At 39.6% G+C, this 21,054-nt stretch overlaps 3 protein-coding genes across 3 annotated transcripts in view; all 3 read right to left on the bottom strand.

Moving 5' to 3' along the window:
• The window catches only part of LOC310935259 (dihydrolipoyllysine-residue succinyltransferase component of 2-oxoglutarate dehydrogenase complex, mitochondrial-like), a 148,586-nt gene that overhangs the window by 78,359 nt on the left and 49,173 nt on the right, over positions 1-21,054 (bottom strand). The window lies entirely within an intron of this gene.
• Positions 5,631-8,536, bottom strand: eif2b2 (eukaryotic translation initiation factor 2B, subunit 2 beta). The gene is made up of 8 exons (XM_083898838.1): positions 8,308-8,536; positions 7,379-7,499; positions 7,063-7,214; positions 6,608-6,771; positions 6,401-6,496; positions 6,069-6,206; positions 5,919-5,985; positions 5,631-5,840 (listed from the first exon to the last, which is right to left on the bottom strand). The coding sequence occupies exons 1-8, from the start codon at positions 8,477-8,479 to the stop codon at positions 5,683-5,685; spliced, it is 1,068 nt and encodes a 355-aa protein (XP_083754964.1). The 5' UTR covers positions 8,480-8,536; the 3' UTR covers positions 5,631-5,682.
• On the bottom strand, positions 9,158-14,382 carry tmed10 (transmembrane p24 trafficking protein 10). The gene is made up of 5 exons (XM_083898312.1): positions 14,166-14,382; positions 12,665-12,785; positions 12,332-12,405; positions 10,952-11,078; positions 9,158-10,413 (listed from the first exon to the last, which is right to left on the bottom strand). The coding sequence occupies exons 1-5, from the start codon at positions 14,340-14,342 to the stop codon at positions 10,292-10,294; spliced, it is 621 nt and encodes a 206-aa protein (XP_083754438.1). The 5' UTR covers positions 14,343-14,382; the 3' UTR covers positions 9,158-10,291.

Below are 21,054 nucleotides of genomic sequence, written 5' to 3'. Positions count from 1 at the left end.
TCCAGAGAGAAACATGCGTTTAGATAGTGCAATGCAGGGATTGTTGTTTCAAAATAAAAACTTGAACTATACATTTTCTCAAAAATGTTCCAAGCATACTTTTTTTTTTTTCATGTGTATCTTTATTATAAGAAACAGAAGAAGTAAAACAAATTTACTAGTACATTCAATGAACCAGTTAACACTGGAGCTAAGGACAAAAAAATGTTAACAAAGTACAACAACCAGAGAAGCTGCTGAATGAAGTAAAGTTAAACACATTAAAACATGGAAAAAAAAAAATTACTAAGTATAAATGTAGAGCGACACGAGCTGCACAGACAATGATTATAACAAACAAGACTATCACAGGAGCTGCTGAACTAAGTTAGACATTAACAAGATTAAATCTAGAGTTAAAGTCAAATCTGACAAAGTATAAACAATATAACAAATCTGTCTCAGCCAAAATAAAATGCTAAGTTAACAGCTAACAATTGTCACAGAAACATGTTCAGCAGCTCTGTCAGTAATCAGTGACACAACTGCAGAGACAGTGGAGACTTGCACTTATCATTAAAGAAGTTCTCTTCAGTGATAAGTTTAAGACTCAAACACCGTCACTGACAGAGCTGCTGAAAATGTACAAGTGTTAGTTTGCAGTTAACTTTGAGTATTTTCTTTGGCTGAGAGAGAGAGGTGGTCTTCACCTTCTGAGACACACTGACATTATGGGCAATGTAATTGTGTGGTTATTTTGAATTAATCTGAGTTGGAAAAATAAATTGGTCTAAAAATAGATCCTAAAGGGACTTGATTAGATCGTTTAATAAATAGACAGTACACTTTATTTAATGCTGTAACTTTATTTTCACTCTTTACATTAACAGTTTACTGTTAAATTACTCAATGATTATTGATTGAAATCTTAACATAGGTCACTGAAGAAATTATAATATTTAGTTTTGGTCTAATAATCAGTTAAAGTAAATCTATTTTTATGATGAGCATGGGATTAAAGTAGCATTTTTTTTTAAACGAATTTTTGATTTTTTTTGTATGCAAGATTGTATAATTACATAATGATTTTATGCATTTCCAAAATTGTACTCCTTTAACAACCCAATATTATATTCGTTTTACATTTATTTTGTGAACACTGGGTTTATTTATATTATAGAAACTGCACGAAAAAAGCAGCACGGTTTTCAAAAGACGACATTATTATGTTTGATTGTTGTAAAATTATATATAAAAAAACGTGATAGAAACATAGTATAATTAAGATTTTTTTATTTGGACACACATTGTACAAAGTGACAATTCAGTTATTTAAAATATAAAGATACTATACAGAAAGATTAGCTTAATCATTTTATTTGGCAAGTTGAGCAGGAGAATTCAAAGTCTCTAGTGACAAAGACGACCAATTAGTTTTAGCTATTAATAAAAACAGGAATTTAAAGTTTATTTGAGGAGATTAAGAGAGTAATATCTTTAATGCAGTTAAAAGTTTAAGACATAATAATTCTAGTCATTCTATTGACAGGTCACTGATAAAATTAGAGCAAGTAAATATTTTAAAATACATTTGTTGTTTTTTTTTCCCCACAGAAGGTTTATTTTAAAAGTGGACAATATTAGCTGTTATTTAGACAAATCAGGATTCATATGAGAAGACACTGATCTGTTATCTTACTAAAATGGATTAAAATTATCATCACGTTATATTTAAGAGCTTAAATTACATTTTAATCAAATGAGAAGTAGCTAATTTTCTCATAGACTTACATTACATTTGAATCGAGTTAATTTTCAGAATTATCAGAATATGTCTACGTAATACAGTCTGTTTTTTGTTTTTTTTTAAAATAGAATTAATCAATATAAATGGGTAGAAACTACATTGATATGATGTCTCAGCGTGGTAAAAGAAGCCGCTCACCGAGTCTTCATGGCGGCTCGTCTTCTTCATCCAGCGTGGCTTCTCCAGCAGAACATCCGGGAACTCTTGGCTTTGGCCGACACGAAACGACAGCTTCCTAAACAAAACGGTCACGGTCAGCGTCATAGTATAAAGTATGTCTTCAACATTACAAACAATCATTTTTCAGCAGCAGTTACCACCACATGTTTGTCACCGCTGCTCCTCGTCCTTCCGGGTGTCTCCTCCTGCACCTGCGTGCGCGGAAGTTCTGAATGACAAACAGGAAGTGGAAGATTCCAAAAATAGTTGTATCTAAACTGCCATCCGGTGGACAAATGTGATAGTATTGCTACTCAAAAGTTGACACTGCCCTCCGGTGGACAAACGTAATATTACTGCTGCTCAACTGTTCAATCTTACATATACAAGTAGATTGATTCCAAGTCGAGGGATAATTAATTCACAGTTGCTCAACTCTTAAAACTGCCCTCCGGTGGACACACGTGATATTACGTGTAGATGAATTGATTCACGGCTGCTCAGATGTTACAGCTGCCCTCCGGTGGACAAACGTGATATTACGCGTAGATGAATTAATTCACGGCTGTTCAACTGTTAAACCTGCCCCCCGGTGGACACACGTGATATTACATATAGATCAGGGGTCTCAAACTCAATTTGCCTGGGGGCTGCATGAGTTAGAGTCTGGGTGAGGCTGGGCCGCATCACAGGTTTCCCGTTGAAGGTCTCACCTGATTCACATACTACAGCTTCTCACCTTTCCAGTGATGCCCCATATGTCCATATTTACTGGAGACTTTTGGAGAAAATCCACTTCAAAAATCATCATTTTGACACTTTTATTGCAACAGTTGCTGACTTTGCAGTGCCACCTAATGGCCAAATAAAGTTTCCCGTTGAATGTTTCACCTGATTCACATACTACAGCTTCTCAACTTTCCAGTGATGCTCCATATAGCCACATTTACTGTGGAATTTTGGAGAAAATCCACTTCAAAAATCATCATTTTGATACTTTTATTGCAACAATTGCTGACTTTGCACTGCCACCTAATGGCCAAATAAGGTTTCCCGTTGAATTTTTCACCTGATTCACATACTACAGCTTCTCAACTTTCCAGTGATGCTCCATATAGCCACATTTACTGTGGAATTTTGGAGAAAATCCACTTCAAAAATCATAATTTTGACTCTTTTATTGCAACAGTTGCTGACTTTGCACTGCCACCTAATGGACAAATAAGGTTTCCCGTTGAATGTTTCACCTGATTCACATACTACAGCTTCTCAACTTTCCAGTGATGCTCCATATAGCCACATTTACTGTGGAATTTTGGAGAAAATCCACTTCAAAAATCATCATTTTGATACTTTTATTGCAACAATTGCTGACTTTGCACTGCCACCTAATGGCCAAATAAGGTTTCCCGTTGAATGTTTCACCTGATTCACATACTACAGCTTCTCAACTTTCCAGTGATGCTCCATATAGCCACATTTACTGTGGAATTTTGGAGAAAATCCACTTCAAAAATCATAATTTTGACTCTTTTATTGCAACAGTTGCTGACTTTGCACTGCCACCTAATGGACAAATAAGGTTTCCCGTTGAATGTTTCACCTGATTCACATACTACAGCTTCTCAACTTTCCAGTGATGCTCCATATAGCCACATTTACTGTGGAATTTTGGAGAAAATTCGCTTCAAAAATCATAATTTTTATACTTTTATTGCAACAATTGCTGACTTTGCAGTGCCACCTAATGGACAAATCAGGTGTCCCGTTGAATGTCTCACCTGATTCACATACTAGACCTTCTCACCTTTCCAGTGATGCCCCATATGTCAATATTTACTGTGGAATTTTGGAGAAAATCTATTTCAAAAATGATGCACTGCACATGCACAGTTCTGCCCGAAATAGTTACCCGATAAGTGTCCAAAGTGCTTTGCAATATAGCTCCCAAGTGGAAGGACTTGCCGAGAAGGACATTGTGCCCCCCACAGCACGCCTAACGCCCTCTCCCATCACTGTCCAACATGGTCAGTTGTATACAGCATATTGTTATGGAGCATAGTGATATTATTCACGATTGGACAGCTTGGAGTCTTGGAAATCCATGCATGACAATTTTTTACAATATGTCCAGTGATTTACATTGTCAAATTAATCTTAATTGTCTCAATTACATTTAATAATAAAATGACCACCCCATTAATACGTTTTATGTTTCAAAATAAGTTTTTCTTTTATATAAAAAATGTTATGGCCGTCACATCACCTAAGAAGCCTTCTAAAGAGGTCAAGCATTTGATGTTAGGTCAATATAAGTGGGAAAGGTGCCCTCAAATTTGTCACAGTACAACATCGGTGAGGAAAAGTCTAGAAATGGCCCATACAAGATCATGTTAAGCCAGTAGATTTGCGTGTGGCACATCAGGCAGTGACCAACATGAGGACAATCCACCCCCTAGATCATGCAATTGTTGCAATATAAGTATCAAAATTATGATTTTTGAAGTGGATTTTCTCCAAAATTCCACAGTAAATATGGACATATGGGGCATCACTGGAAAGGTGAGAAGGTCTAGTATGTGAATCAGGTGAGACCTTCAACAGGAAACCTTATTTGTCCATTAGGTGGCACTGCAAATTCAACAATTGTTGCAATAAAAGAGTCAAAATTATGATGCTTGAAATGGATTTTCTCCAAAATTCGACAGTAAATATGGACATATGGGGCATCACTGGAAAGGTGAGAAGGCAATAAATAATCAGATAATATTTGGCCATTAGGTGGCACTGCAAAATCAGCAATTGTTGCAACAAAATCATCAAAATGTTGATTTTTGAAATGGATTTTCTCCAAATTTCCACAGTGTTATATCAATAACATTGTAACAATTTATATCAACAATCTTCCCCTCACAGAACTAAAAACATATCAATATTAGTAATGATACTAAATATTATTGAATGCTGTTCTTCTAAAGTGTTTAATTTTTGTGTTGTTTAATAAATACAAGTATGCACCAGCATATTTTTATCTATAGTATGTATATGCACCTGTATGTGCCGGCAAGTTTTTTTAACCAAAAAAAAACAAAAAACACCCCCATATCAACAGCTGTGTGATCAGCACTGCTCTGCAGAATAGCTCGCCACCCAGTGGCTGAAACTTGCACTTTTTAAGGTGGAACGGAAACTTAAAGAGAACCGGAGGCGAATGTGGTGCCAAAGAAAATCATCAAGGTTTGGGAAAAACCAACCAACCTTTTTTAATATTTCATTGTCCAAACAAGTGATTAATCAAGATAATTGACATATTAACTATTAGTGGCAGCTAAAACATCTTATCTGCTTGTCTTTCTAAAACAAACTACATAAAACTACAACATTTAACTTTGCTAAAGAATATATGTGTAATAGTATGTGTAATGAATATTCAAAGGTCAGATAAACTACCATAACTTTTCTTAGATGTTTCCTCTTTGACAAAGTCAGGGCTACGACAGTGTATGAGTACATATTGTCAACCCCCAGACGTGGGTCATTTTTTTTAATATCGATCTACTTACATGCAAAAGGTGTAAAGTAGAGGAGATCTATAAATCACACTATGAAAGTTTAATTAAATCCATGAATACAATCGTCCAACCAACGATCCCTATAGAACAGGTATCAGGTTATAAATATAAAGAGGACTCCCAGTCTCATGGAGATTTATTTAATTTATTTGTGAATGAACCTGGTTAAAGTTCGTGGTCTTCTGGATGGTAAAGTTCGCTCATCAGTCGGTAGATATATGACGGAGCGTGTCCTCCGATGTTGGAGATGAAGAGCGTGATGAGCTCAGGCGGCACGTAATCAAACACCGGACAGTGCACGTTCACCTTGGAGAGAATCTCACCTTGAAAACGAATGGTAAAATGTGAGTAACTCATAGGATTAAGTATGTTTTAATGTATTTATTCGGTGTGTATGTTACCTTCAGTGAAAGGAAGCACCTCTTGTGGAGAGACAAACTTGTGGAAAGTGTCCTCTTCATTTGGGAACTGAGGACACACAATCATTCCCGTCAATATTTGTTCCCAATGGAAGTGATAGGACTGAGACTCGGCAGACTTTGTCTTCTTACCTGAGGCGAGAGCTTGAACATGGGAGCGCAAACAATCAGAGGCGTTGAATGGTGCTTGGCCGCGAGAGCCAGTGTGTGAGTGCCGTTGACGGCCCTGAGACCTCCGTTAGCTAGGACTGTCTGTGTCCCGATGATGACCTGAAATGATCACGACCACTCTGATTAACCCTTGTGTATCCAAAATTAATATTAATCTAACAAATTTAATTCTTCTTTCGCTGAGCGTGCCATCAAGAACTTTTCCATTGGTGCACAAAATTCTGGATATTACGTCTCTTTGTCTTGTAGTCTGAATGCTAGCATTTCCAATCTTTTTTTGTGGTGCCGTTTACCTTATTAACACGGGACATGATCGCAAATATGGCAGCATCTGCGATGACGGTCGTCTCAATGCCAGATTTGGAGAGACTGGTGGCCATTTCATGCCCCTGGTCAATAGGAAACACAAGATCTTATTTATAACAACTTTATCTAATTTTAAAGTCTTGCTAACATAAAAATTACTTTAAAAAAAAGACACATTTCTTCTCTTTGGGTACCTGGCAGAAGGGGGCACACTCCGCCACAATGACGTGAAACTTGCGTTTGCGCGCGGCGTCTTTGAGGAAGGCCTCCACGGTGCGGGAGCGACCGATCGTCATGATGACTTCATTAGAGTGGATGTGCTCCAGGGCCTGCATGGCAATGTTGTCAGTTGTTCCCTCTGGAAATGCAAATGATGTGGGGAGGAAAAGAAAACTCCGTAAATGGACAAATTAATTCAGTGAGTTGTTTGCATTTAAAGATGCAGAAGGCAGGACCATTGGAAAAAACATTAGATTGTTCAGTCAGATTATTCACATTTTGAGATCACGAGATAAACCCTTCCATCTCAAATGAGGTCAAATGAATTACATTATGCTTTTTACTGATCAATAATGCCAAAAGCCTGGCCTACCCTACCTTGTATTTACAAATATGGCAAGTTGTATTTTGTTTCTTTTAAATAATGTACCCAGCTCAGTCAGCAGCTCATTTATGGCCTCGATGACATTAGCTTTGAGGGCAGCAAAATGCTGTCTGAAGTTGTCCTCGCTGAGTCCTCCAGAGGTGAGCAGCTTGTGAAGGGATTCCTGCTGGTCTGCCTCCTCACTCCTGCCTCGAGATCTTAAGGAAACACAAACAGCAAACTGAGCCAAATCATACCCACGTAAAACACATTTTTATCGAAAACAGGCAATGGGATTAATTCAAACTATTTGGATTACAGCAAAAGAGTAAAGGAATAATCGATGACGTCATCAGCACAGTTGCAACAGCTGATCAATTACCTGGCATATTCCTCTCTGATGATCTTCAGGACTCGTCTGATCATGTTCCCAACTGTGGTCTCTGATGGCTGGGCTGCAGACATTCTTCTCCCCTCTTTACGGATTATTTCCATCAGATCACCTAAAGAATAAAAACAATATAGTGAAACTTAGTTGATAGAAATGGTTATGCTAATTCAACCCAGGATGGTTTACTCATATTCACATGTCAATTTATTTGATTCTTCCTCATCTGGTTTAACCTAATATCAATCTTGGGACTATGAGGGGTCATTGTGGAGCTTAGATGGACTTATACCCTCTCTCTTTTTACATACAGCATATCTGTAGAAAACAACGTTGGGTTGAACCAAAATGGTTGCTGTTGAACCAAAATGGAGATAGGAGTCCCAAACAACTGCTCTATGTCTAAATTTGACTGATAATCATTCATGTAAACTATTTTTTTTTGTAGGTCAGTTAAAAAAAACGTTATGAATCATCTGACCACAATTACATGTTTAACTGGCTAAGTTGCCTATGACCCTGATACATGTCCTGAAACATAAACACAGACTATTATTATCCGGCCGGAGTTAGAGTTTGACAGTTTAAAAGGGTTAGACTAAACATGGAACGTTAAGGAGCCGTTAACACCATATTCTGCTCATCTTATAATGTGTTTATGTCTGTGGTTCGCGGGTGTCTGAAACGTTTAACGTCTGTAGTTTTGTTTCGAAACAAAGACACATTTCAGACATGTTCTGACAATAAACAACAGTATTTTTTTTTAACCAAACCTCTGTGAACGTTCTGAAGGGTTCAAAGCGTCTCGTGACATGCTAAGCAGCTGTAGCAGCAGTTTCAGAAGACAACAGGACACCATGTCCGTCTTAGTAGTAAGAACTTACACATGTGAAGCTTTTACTACTACTACTAGCATAACGCACCTGCGCTGCTCCATCGGGCCTGTGCGGTGATTCTGCGGAGCAGAGCTGTCGTTTCTCTGGCTGTCTCTGCCGAGCCCCGCAGCGGTCCTGACCCGCTGCCTCCACGCTTCAGGTCGGAGAGAAACGCCTCGATTCTCTCCGTCAGGTCTATTTCTTTGTCTGGACCGGGCATGATGGTTGTTGTAGAGAAAGATTAAACTACTCCACAGCCTCCACCATGCGAATGTTTATTTGCGGAAGGACTTCTGAGGCACTTCCGGGTGAATGGGCAGCATACTCATTTGATTGGTCGAGCGTTTCCGGACATGTTGCATCATGCTTCCGGTGTCAGTGAGAAAACAATTTAACATTTTGTGTTCGAATATTTAAGTTTTGTCATTTTAACGTCACACATATTCAATTATTCAAACCCCACCATTTTACGATTACTCTGATAATGTAAATAATCGCATTGTGAGTTCTAATCAGGACGATATCATTCATAAACTTCAGACACTAGCTCTTGTTGCTTCAGGGGTTTGAATATACTTTCTAGATATTGCTGCTAATAAAAGCTTCATGTAAACTGTCGATCATTCTTCAGGACAAATTGATCTTTAAATTACAGGTGAAATATATAATCTTGTGGAAAATTAATAGATTAAACACTGAAGATTTTAATCATACTGATTATATACACTTACTAAAAAACAAATTTTGCTTCTCCACACAAAAGGTTTTTCTTCTGAACGTAAATGTATCTTTTTTTTTCATAAAACACATGCAATCACATGGGCAAGTCCACAATTGCCCATAGACCAAAAATAGCATCCACATGCAAGAAATGTGTCGACTACGCATAACTAATAAATTCATCCAATATTTTATTGAATAAAAGCCCAACATAAATTTACAAAATGTATCAGTTAACATAAAAATCACTGATTGCGCACATAGCGCATGTTCCTCTTTAAAAATGTACCCACGACAGATGCCTTAATTAACCCCAGTCCAAAACAATCGGAATATTAGCAACTCCCCTCACGCTCATGTAACCCAAGCCTCATAAGTATTTTTCCACAAACACAAGCACACTTAATGGATCAAGAAGTACTGTAATTTTGAAGTTAAATTTCACCAGTGTGTAAAGAAAAGTAGTGCATAACTGAATAGATTTTGGGAAAGCCTACTTTACACTTCCAGTCGAAAGCACCACTGCAGTCTGCAAGGAAAGAAAATAAACTTGCTCACAGAAATCAAATCATGACAGATGATGCGGCAAAGTGCTGCCATGGCGAAAAATTAAAGAGAAAACTAGAGTGAATAGAAGTGACCTAACTTGCAAGAGAATATCACGCAGACTTACAACCCCCCAAAAATATAGCTGAAGAAGCAACTAAATTGCATTTACAATAAGAAAACAAAATAAAGACACTGTTAAATTTAGCAACCAAAATAGGGACGCAAATTAAGCGACATAAATACAGATGTGCAGTGGTTTCCAATTTTCTCAAAGTGACAAACCACTTTTTCAAAACAGCCTTCATCTTCACTTGCTTGGCAAAGAATGTGTACATCAACAGAAGGGTGAGAATACATTCACTCATGGCACATCCATTCAAACTAAGCACAAAAATAATCACTGTTCAACTGATTGAAGGAACACGTTCTTATTCAGTGAGCTGCAACATTATAAACAGTGCAGAGAGAAATGTGAAGTACTGTGGGAGAGAGACATATCTCAGCAATTCACTGACATATGTCTCACAGTTCATTTCCCTCTACAGCGCTTTTCATGTTTCAAACGCCAAAATAAGCAGGTGAATCTTTTTTTTTTCTTCAGAGGTCAACCTTGGTACTCTCTTACAGCTGCGAAAACTAGAATTTGAACCCCTCAGCCCCACTTGCTGTTGTTAGCTGAAGCTCTTCCAAGGAGGGTGGATGTTGGGATGTGTTGGCTGACCAGCAAGTAGTTTCTTCAAAAGGAAAAGAGCTATGAGCCACTTTACTCGATCAGCTTCTTTGCCTTGAAGAAGCGCCTCAGGTAGAAGACCTGCCATGTAGCCAGTCCAATGAGACAACACATGGAGAATATGCTGAAGTACAGCACACGTGTGTTGGTGGACTCTGGAAAGTGGTGAAACAAAGAATGTTAGAAGGGGAAACTGGTAATAAATCTGAAACATTACATCACTAAAACCTGCTGCGTATGGCCTGGGTCATATTTTCCTTTGCCTACATGTCCACTATGGTCCATGTGGCGTTACAGTCATCATCCACCCATATCTGCGAGCACCTTCACATTTTGTGACAACACAAACTAGTCACACATTTAACGAACATGTTCCCTGTAGCACAACACTAACTAAAGATGCTTGATTGGGGTTATATGAGGAGATCTGTCATTATTGACATGCATACAACCAATCACTCAAAGAAACCAAGGATAAATAAGGGAAAATTCCTGGAGAGAAATATACGCTACTGGAATAGAATGCAACAGGCCTGCTTAGAGCATAAGTTTTTATTTTAGTTTGTATGTGCATATAGAAACAAATAGTAGCTCTTTGTGTACATGGAACAAGGAAACAATGACCCAGGCCTGCATAATCGGCCTTATCAATTTACTTCTTGTGGTTATTTAGATTATGCCTCATCTTCTTACCATTAGTGTCCCGCATCTCCTCCTCTCTCTTCTTCATGTAAGCAAAGTCATTGACAATGGACTCCGACAAGTCCTCCAGTCGCCTCAGCTCAACCTCAAGAGGCTTCAGCTTCTCCACCTTGGCGATCTGTGGAGACAAAACAGAGGCCACTAAATCCTCTTGAATGCGATGCCAGAAAAAAAAAAACCTTAAGGAAATGAGGTAACATTTCCACTGCTTCAACAACACAATTGAAGCAGTGTAGTTCTAAAGTTTGCCCAGCAGATGTCAGTCTTAGCCATGTGAACGCCTTGAGTTTACACCACCTGTGTTTGGCCATGCACTTATCTTGTGTAAACAGGTGAAAGAGTCTCTATGAACTGTGAAGTAGCTGCATCACATTTGGTAAGATCTTCAATAAAACTCTGGTGTGGCGCAAATTATTAATGACGGCAACCGTTCTCACATAGTCCGAGTGACGTTCTGTTACTTTAAGCAGCAGTTTATTGCGAAGAGAATAAGCTCTATGATTCATGTAGTTAATGAATTGTAAGTAAGGACACCGAGCGTTGAATTGTGCAAATGGCATCATAGATATTGCATAGTAAAATCTACCAGACCCTGGTGAGCAAACAGTGAAGAAAAACTGGATTCTAGCTTCAGCCAAGTACACATTCTCAAAACCAACCAGGTGCAGGTATCCAGTGAATTAAAAAACAAAAACACAACTGGCAAACATGCTCAAATTAACACACCCCTCTACAAAGGTTAATATGCACATCTTTCTGCCCACCGACAGACACAACCATCTCACGTCGCACTCAATATCCACCCACGTACACACAGCATAAACGGAACATCACGTTCAGTGCACCATGTGTGGAAAGAGGGGCAATTCTCAGCTAACAGACTTTATCACTTCTAATGAAGTGTTGGCCAAGACAGCCAAGTTGTAGAAGACCTACGAAGTAATGATGCACAGCAGTGTGACCTTATATGGTGAGATACTAAATGATGGACCACAGCCATTAATTCTATCCTTTCTAAATTTTACATAATTTACTCCTGGTAACGCCACTGGAACAGCTAAATGTATCCGCATTGTTTCTTTTAGGAACAATAGTTTAGTGAACAAAACACATTGGTTCAGAAAAAGTTTTTGACAGCACAAACTGATTTGTTCATTTGATTTAGTCAAAAATGCTGGGTGAAGGTTTTGCATATTCAATTGAGCTCTCTGGAAAATGTGCCTGCCTTATTTTTAAGACTTTTAAATGAACATATGACGTAAAACTCCTGCTCCAAGACCACTGTCCTGCATCTGCAGCAAAGAAGCTAGAAGAAGACTTTCTCTACATAATATGTCAATCTACAAAGGCATACATGCAGCTTTAACTTACCTCTTCATAGTTTTTGGCTTCCACACCATGCTTCATGTCCAGATTGACCAGCTGGTCAGGCACTCGTCCAGTCCCTGATTAAAAAGTGCAGAGCTTTTAACATCAAATAAAACCACCTGAAATAGAAATTTGGTTTTTGGCAACCCCATCTGTAAACATGGTCTTTTTCAAGAGCTTATTGAAGTAATTAATTGACATTCATATGCATGCCAAAAAAGACAGCACATTGTTAATCAATTTATGTACATGTTTCAGTGATTTGCCTCTTACAAAGAAAGGTTCTTTGAATAAGTGCAACTTAATGTCTGTATGAGTGATGAGTCACACACTTACCCAAAGGTGATTTGCTTTCAAAGCACACCTCAAACATGTCGTAGTCCTCTGTGGTGAACGCAAACTTTCCTTTTGTTGCATCTTCCTTAGAGTAAAGCGTGTGACTGGAGGAATCTGTGATCTACAAAGTCAAAGAATATAATTAATAAGTAATTAATGACCAAAAAATGCAAACTATTTCTAATAGGTATTGCAAACTATTGTCCTGACCCAAAAAATGTGATTCCCTATGACAGCTGTAAATTAAAAATAAAATAAATCAGCTTTCTAAGAATGACTCGAAAGATGCTGGCACACGTGGCACTCTTCTTTCACAATTTTAATATTTTGTGGGAGGAGATAAAAGCCTAAGATGTTTGTTTAACAGACAGGTTCAAGCATCTTAAATGAGGATTTGCTGCTTTACAAAAATTTAAATTATGGTTCAGTGAAGTTTACATACCAAGCTACTAGACGAGTTTTATGGGTTAAACACACATCACAACCAACTGTAAAGGGAAACATCAATAGTCAGTAGTAACAGCTGGTGCCTAAAACAATATATATTGTGACATTATTTTACTTCAACAGCAAAAAAAGAGAGGTTTTGTATTACAGAATGATATGAAAATGTTGCCTCCAGTGTCATACAGTGTAAGACGTTTCTGTCTATCATTTACTAAAAGTTAAAAGCCACAATTAACTGCCTTTACAGACATTTCATCCAGCCCTACTTAAAATAAAATAACAACTAACAACACCGAGGAACTGTAGTGAATAAGACAAAAATACGCAGATAAAATTATTAAAATAAATACAATAGTACAATTCTGTCAAACCATTGATGTTGTTATTTGATAGCTGTTACGACATTGAAACTGCGTTGCTAACCTTTGAAACTAATAAACGTACTGGCCTGCTGGGAATGTTAGAGTTAACTCCCCTGAATGGTTCACGAAGTTATACAATATATGTGTTATTATTTTCAAATAAAACACTGAGCAGAAATAGCACACTACTGCAGAAGGCTAATGTGCTAATGCGGCTAGCGTGCGACTGCCAACTGAATGGAGGTTTAAGACTGACGTGTAACAGCAGCAAAGCCGAACAGATGGTCTTGTTTCACATGAACATAACACACAGCTGTGAATACTACACGCACAATCAGTGACACAAACAAGCCTTCGTCGGTGACAGAGAAGTCTGACTTTGTGTCAAAATGTCGACAAGACTTTTAAATACACTAAATATTGATGTTAACGCATCCGTTAGCTGGCCGATTAGCTAGCTAAACCAGGAAGACGAGTTTTTCCGGGGCCTACGTTAGCCATCATATGCTAACGCATTTGTCCCAAATTACAGCCGAACATTGACCAATATGTGTGATAATAAAGGCACATTTCATGTGTGTCTGCTGCCTTGGCTAAACAAACGCCCACACAGTGAAGTAAATTCGACTTCGACACAAACCAAACCAGACCAGACTGTTAGCTGCAGCTTTAGCCGCAGGTTGAGTGCTCACCTTCAGATTAGTTTTTGTGTTCGCCTGTTCGGTGATTTCATACTCTCCCGTGACCAGGACGTCTTTGTGGATCTCCTCCCGTAAACACTTTCTTGAGTTTACCGGTAAAAAGAAAGAGATGGAAAATACAGATTCAATAAGAACCGGTAACAGCAGTAGCGCAGCGAGTCGAGCCATGGCTGCCCCTCAACCAACCAGACCGTGCCAGCCCACAGGCTTATCCCGAGCTCCAACTCACACAACCGGTCTGACTGGGCACTCCAGCGCCGCCACTGGCCTGGAGGTAAAACTGCGTGTAAAGACAGGATTCTCACTCTCCCAATGAGGTTATGATGAGGTCGAATTATTTGTATGGTAGGTAGCACCTCCCTGCCAGTGGTGCACTGTGATCAAAGCTTTGTACTTGCTTTGTACTTTTCCGCAAATAACTAAAACAACTAAAATGTCATCACTTGTGTTTTTTTCTTTGTATAGCTGTGAAGAAATAAATGTATTTAGTGATTACCTACCTGCAGACTGACAGAACAACCTATGAGCGACCCACCTACTATTGATTAGGTAATCAATCGACCTACATTTCTGCTGATTACCTACTTACTGTCAGGCGGTCCGACTGATAAACCTACCTACCTATTGATTACCTGCCCACTGACCCACCTACCTAGCTCGCTACTGATTATCCACTTAACCACAGACCTTCCTAATTATCTACCTACTGATCGTTCAACCTACCTTCCTACTTACTGACCATTGGACCAACCGATAAAACTACCTACGTAATGATTACCTACCTACCGACTGTTCAACCTATCTTCTAACTGATTACCTACCAACCTACCTGACTACTTACCAACTGTCAGACACAGAGGCGCAGTTTGTGAACAGACAAGGCAGGCAACTGCTTGGGGCCCCGAGCCGATAGGGGCCGACACTTGGAGCCCAAGGGCTGTTTTTACTGAAATGTGCAGTAACCAGCCACCTCCCTGTCCCCCTTAAACAACAATGGGCGATTTGCAATGACATCTCAGAAGGAAACCTACCTAAAGGGGCCCCACCTCAGGTTAACCTGTGTGAAGTTATCGTTCTGCTGTTGGAATGTTGGAAAATGAAGAGGATTATTGACAGTGTAATGCATATTTTTTTTACTCAGTTTATATATGTTTTTTAAAAGCTATTTACAGTATTTTATTGTTCTTTACATTTACATTATAACATAATGGCGATGAACACTGGTTGGGAATTCTTGCTTAGGGCCCCTACAGACTCTAGAATCGCCTCTGGTCAGACAGACCAACTGATTACCTTACTAACCACAAACCTTCCTAAATACCTACCAACTCACCAACTGACTGGCTTTCATGATTGACCTACCTTCCTACTTACCCTGCAGCCACAGGTTCTTATCTCAATGCATTTTACACATTTCTTAACGCATGGACACTTATTGCACTACCTAACATTGCGATCAAAGTTTCCCACTCATTTACATACAGCGCACTTGGGACCTAAGGCCATCTCGTAGGTCAAATCGGCCAGACCAGTCAAAAAATCACAATGTGGAAAGACTTGTGTGAAGGTGGTCAGATTGATCAAGGGCTTCAGAGTTGAATTAGCGTTGGAAGATACTTTTTAAACGCAGGTTCTTGACTCATATTATTATGAATTATCATTAGTAATGCAGCCAGGATCTTTATGACTAAATATATAGGCTGTCATGTGGCTTTTTATGGCCCGCTGAGACTGAAGTCGTGTAAATAATGCTTTGATAAGATTAGAAATCATATATTTTCATATAACTGCTCGCGATTAGCTCACGATTAGATTCATAGCTAATATTTCTGCGATAGCACGTGAACGGCAAATCCAGATTATCAAACAGACATATCATACTCCATACTGGCTGGGAGTGCTCTGAAAAATCCCAAAAGCTATTATTTTTCTGTCAGCAGCTCAAGGATTACCCAATTACTTATGACAGAGCTGTCCTGTTTCCAGGGAAACATCCTTGTTGCTGATCCTATGAGACGCGAACATGCGGCTGAGTGGGGAGTCTGGCACTAAGTGAACAGTAATTATTGGATAGAGAAATCCCTCAAGTACTGTAGCTTAGTGCGTCAAATAACGTCTAAGAATAGTACGTTACACACTCCACCTCCATGGTACAGAGCTTTAAGGCCAAAAACGTAATATTCATAAACGGCTAATTAACATTTTCCACATACATTCATTTATGAATGTCACACCTTCTCATTCAGTATTACTCGCTTTATTCAGACATTGCTTCCCTTCCTTTTCAAGGGCAGCATAATTGCAGATTAAATAATTCAAGGGTTGACACAGACAGTGAGCTACTTGGAAATCTGGTTCAATAAAGCGGCAATTGATTAACTAACCTTTTCGTCACCTCTGGGCTCTGGTTCAGAATTGTGTGTAATTTATGAGCGTCCTACATTACAGATGCCCTTAAATGAGCATGCACGCACGTGGATACACGCCCTTCAGCTGACATCTGTCTGTCCGTCTGTCTGTGGGCTGCACTTTATTGTTATCACTTCTACTGAAATTGCAAATACAAAGCTGATTAATAACACACGCCGTCTTTGATTTGTCATACACCGTTGCGCACAAACGAGCCATTGTAAAATGAATTTCATCGTACGAGCCCCACCTCGTCTCCTGGTTCAGCAACACACTAGTGCATTGTCTGTTCAACCTGTGCCTGTTTGTGGGTTTTTTGTTAGTTTGAATGGTCACTGTTGTCATTACATCACACATAAGTAGAGATATTGACATTTTAAGACACTGAGTGCGTTTACACAATGCACAATAAAAAGAAAAACATTACTGGCAATGATCGGGTAACTGAAAGAAACCGTTTAAGGTGTATAAATGTCTCGAAAAAATCAGGAAATTTTAAGAATCCTAGGTGTGTTAAACAGGTTATTCAAAAACGGCAATAAACCGACAATGAATATTGGTTTATTCCATTTGCATGAGCATTTGAATAACCAGTTAACTACAAAAAACAGATAATAATCGTTGTGCATGTAGACACACTCAATGACAGATAGCTCTTTTAACTATGTATCTATCACATTTTAAAGGAAGGAAAGTTAAAGGGATCTTTATTATCATTACTCAACCTTAAATTGCGAGGTCAGATGGAGGGTCGATCACCTGCCACAAGGGATCGACCTGACCGAAAGTGGCGAACATTCATACATGGGAGGAAACTGGAGACCCCATAAGAAACCCCACGGAATCCCACTATACCACTGTGCCACATTTCTACTGATATCTGTTTTCTCATTGTCTTATCCAAACGTTCACACTGGCACTGCACACAAGTGATGCTTTTAGCAGGCACATGGGCAACATGCAACTGTCCAGGGTGTAACCCCACCTATCGCCCTATGTAGGTATATAGATGATGGATGGATGGGCAACATACAGCCCTGGGGCCTGATCTGGCCCGTGAACCAGTTTTATCCGGCCCGCCGCATCGTCATGGGTAAACCTTGAGTTGACTCTTGCTCAGCTCACGTGACAGATCTACAGTTGTGATATTTGACCTCTGCCAAGGAGGTTTTGCTGGAGTTTGTCTGTCTGTTAGTTAGAAACATAACTGCTAACTAACGAGTCACGGACGGATTTGGATGAAATTTTCAGGAAATGGGACCAGGAACAAGTGATTCAATTTTGGGGCATGATCCGTAGACGCTATCACTGGTTACAACGCTCGCTGTCTGACCCTAACGTTATCATTGGTTACAACACTCGCTGTCTGACCCAGGCGCGCCGGCAGGCTGTATTTTGTAGGCACTGAGCTGCCTTGGTGGAGGTCTGCGCTCTCCGAGTGCTTTTCTCATTTAGCAGTTGTGACGATGGAATAAAATAAAATAAAAAAAAACAACAGAAAAACGCCCACGGAATGTCGCGTTTTTAACCAAGAGCGGACATCAAAATCTGCTCAGAGTCTGATATGGTGAGACAGAGTTACTGCAAACACAGACCAAACATTTCAACATTCAACTCGTGACTTAACTTTAAGTCACAAAAAAAAGATTGTATTTTTACAGCATTTTGTATTGTGTCCCTTCACTTGCTTCACTTCTGTGTTGCGTGGCCCTCTGGAAAAACACTGTTGCCCACACCTACTTCAGCATGTAACGTGCCAAGTCTGAAGCCGTTGCAGACAGACAGACAGATAGACAGACAGACATTCCTTGCATTTATAGATCTGTTTTGTGTCTGTATTGGAGCAGACATGTGTGATAGAACACACAGACACACACGGGGGAACAGCGTGTGCTTAATTAAATATAATTTGCCATAATTGTAGATGCACCACTGAATATCTGTATCACTCTGTCGCTCAGACAAACGCTCTGTCACAGGGGGGCAAAAAAAAGAAAGACACTTCAAACAATCGTTCTTTCTTTAGACTCCTGTATCCTTTTTTTTTTTTGACAAAAGAAAAGGTATCATGGGAAGAGTTTCTCTGAATGTGGAGCCAAGCCACACCGATTCCTTGTTGTCGTGGCACTGAGGCGAACTCGGCTGTTTCATCATCACTGTGCTCACAATTAAACCCAGGGAGGGATCTCTGTCTGCCTCTCCCTCCCCTGCTATCCTCATACACTCATCATTTTCATCTTGTCCTCCCACTCCTCCTCTCGCTCTCGTTTCCTCCTCTCTTTCTCGATCAGGCGAACGCTTGCCTGGTTCCTCCCCTGGGTCGCAGCATCGACGCAGGTTGGCGTCATAGTGGTCTAATTTTACTGCTGTTGATGCTGATGTTAAAAGAAGCAATAGGCACCTGCTATTTCTGCTGCTACCCCAGCTCCCTGAGGCCCGGCAGAAAGGTATTAATAGACGGCATTATTAGGGAGCTGCATGGTCGCACTTAGGGGCTTAATTGAGGGAAAGGGAGCTGTGTGCTTGAGTGCAAAGGAAAACAGATAGATACTGAGAATTCAGCGGTTATGCAACCACGTAAGCAGTGACAAAACAAGACGCTTTTTTGCGGAAACATAATCCAAGCGTTGTTGTGAAATGGGGAGGACGCTGGAAAGGTGCAACTTGAGTTCTTTAAACTGTATAAAATGTGTTTTCATCTTTTTGATTTGCGATAAGTTCACTGTGGAAGAGGAGGCCGACAGGAAGTGACACAACCACTGCTGATATCTTGGCCGCGTGTTGCACACAAGGGTGTGTTCAGACTGGAGTGGCACAAACGTCAGCATATTTCACTCAATGTGAGAGAGTAGTCTTCCATTCAGTGTCCCACATGTGCACGCACGTATACACACACACACACACACACAAGCATGCTACGCACTTCCTGTGTAAAACCATTAGGCAATGTGCTTTCCAGTGACACTTTAAGTGGGGCAATATTGATAAAAGGTGGAATGAGCAAGCGAGGTGAAAGAATGACAAATATAAGGGAGCGGGAGGATTTTTTTGGGGGGGAAAAAACAGATGCGTAACAAATGCCCTGTTGCATAATTGGCACGGTTTTCTGTCAATGCTGCCAAATAATGCAGTACTGGAACATCCACTTGAATAAAACCCAAAAATTCCATGATGAAATTATTGATTTGAAATCAAATTACGGTCTCTGTGATGTCTTCATGTTTTAAAGAGAAGTCATCGAACTAACCATTTCCTGTCAGAACAGGATTACATGAGTGTGTACTGTACAGAGCTGAAGACGCACAGGAACCCCCTTTACATGCATTTATTTTGAAGTAAATACAATTTTTAATTGCAATAAAAGGTGATGATAATGAAGAAGACGGAAATTGGCAATGACATTCACCAGCCACTTTATTAGGTACACCTGTTCCACAGCTTAACACAGGGGTGTCAAACTCATTTTCACTGAGGGCCACATCAGCGTAATGGTTATCCTCAAAGGGCCAGATGTAACTGTCATACAGAATAAATGTAAACAAATATAATGTAAAATAAAGGTAACTACTTTAGCATATTGCTAAATAACTTTCTGTATTTATTACTTATTTCACTCGTCACATGATGCATGTACAATGACACACTGCGATCTAGTGGCGGTGCCGTCACTTTGCGGGTAACGCAGTCGCCATGCATTGTGGGAAAATTATGGTCAACGCACTCCTTCAAGCAGCATAGACCTATTTTAACACAGATTTTTAAGACCAATTAAATCAATCGCGGGCCACATAAAATGACGTGGCGGGCCACATCTGGCCCCCGGGCCTTGAGTTTGACACATGTGGCTTAACACAAATATCTCAGCGTCAGAATGGGGGGGCAAAGGTGATGTCAGTGACTCTGAACATGGCAGTTTTTTCCACAGACAGATTTATAGAGAATAAAAAAGAGAATATCCAGCCAACAGCTGTTCTCTGGGAGAGTAACTCACCACTTGTTTCAACCTGTTTTTGCAGGACTGCAGACAGCAGCAGACGTGTAGCACTCCTGACACCATGTACCTAATAAAGTGACATCTAGAATTAGTAGTCAATCTGTATTAGGAACCAATGAAAAATAATAATAAGACATTTGTGAATTATGTTCTTATGATATTCCAAGTTAGATCTGTATCCTTATTACATAAACAGACATGTTGATGTTGCCTGTCTGACTGTGCTTCCCATCAGCTGTGGGTTTACTGTAGAGAAATAAGAGATGTAAGAGAAAACCAATCTCGATCACCTCCAGCTATCTGCAGGTCCACTTCCAATAAGTGCTAATAATGAAGGTCAGGTCCATAGTGCAGCAAATATGTGTGCTTTAAACCAGTCATTTCTGAGGAGTTCCTTCTCTGTGTTGTAAATCACGTGAATAAGTGACATTTTTGCAGAGTGTGAAGTGAAACCGACCGAGAGACCACAGACAGAAT

This window comes from Microchirus variegatus (assembly GCF_963457635.1).
Source record: "Microchirus variegatus genome assembly, chromosome: 12".
In the NCBI taxonomy this organism is placed as follows: Eukaryota; Metazoa; Chordata; class Actinopteri; order Pleuronectiformes; family Soleidae; genus Microchirus; species Microchirus variegatus.
The sequence above is the reverse complement of the archived record's forward strand: the minus strand, read 5'-3'. Positions and strand labels throughout refer to the sequence as shown.

Excerpts from the sequence above, each read along its gene's own strand:
- eif2b2 (XM_083898838.1), bottom strand. The coding sequence starts at position 8,479 with ATGCCCGGTCCAGACAAAGAAATAGACCTGACGGAGAGAATCGAGGCG. Across the intron at positions 5,986-6,068 it reads TGTTCAAGCTCTCGCCTCAG|TTCCCAAATGAAGAGGACAC; the intron begins GTAAGAAGACAA and ends GTGTGTCCTCAG. Across the intron at positions 5,841-5,918 it reads GGTGCTTCCTTTCACTGAAG|GTGAGATTCTCTCCAAGGTG; the intron begins GTAACATACACA and ends TTCGTTTTCAAG.
- tmed10 (XM_083898312.1), bottom strand. The coding sequence starts at position 14,342 with ATGGCTCGACTCGCTGCGCTACTGCTGTTACCGGTTCTTATTGAATCT. Across the intron at positions 12,786-14,165 it reads ACACAAAAACTAATCTGAAG|ATCACAGATTCCTCCAGTCA; the intron begins GTGAGCACTCAA and ends TTGACTTTGTAG. Across the intron at positions 10,414-10,951 it reads GGAGATGCGGGACACTAATG|AGTCCACCAACACACGTGTG; the intron begins GTAAGAAGATGA and ends ACCACTTTCCAG.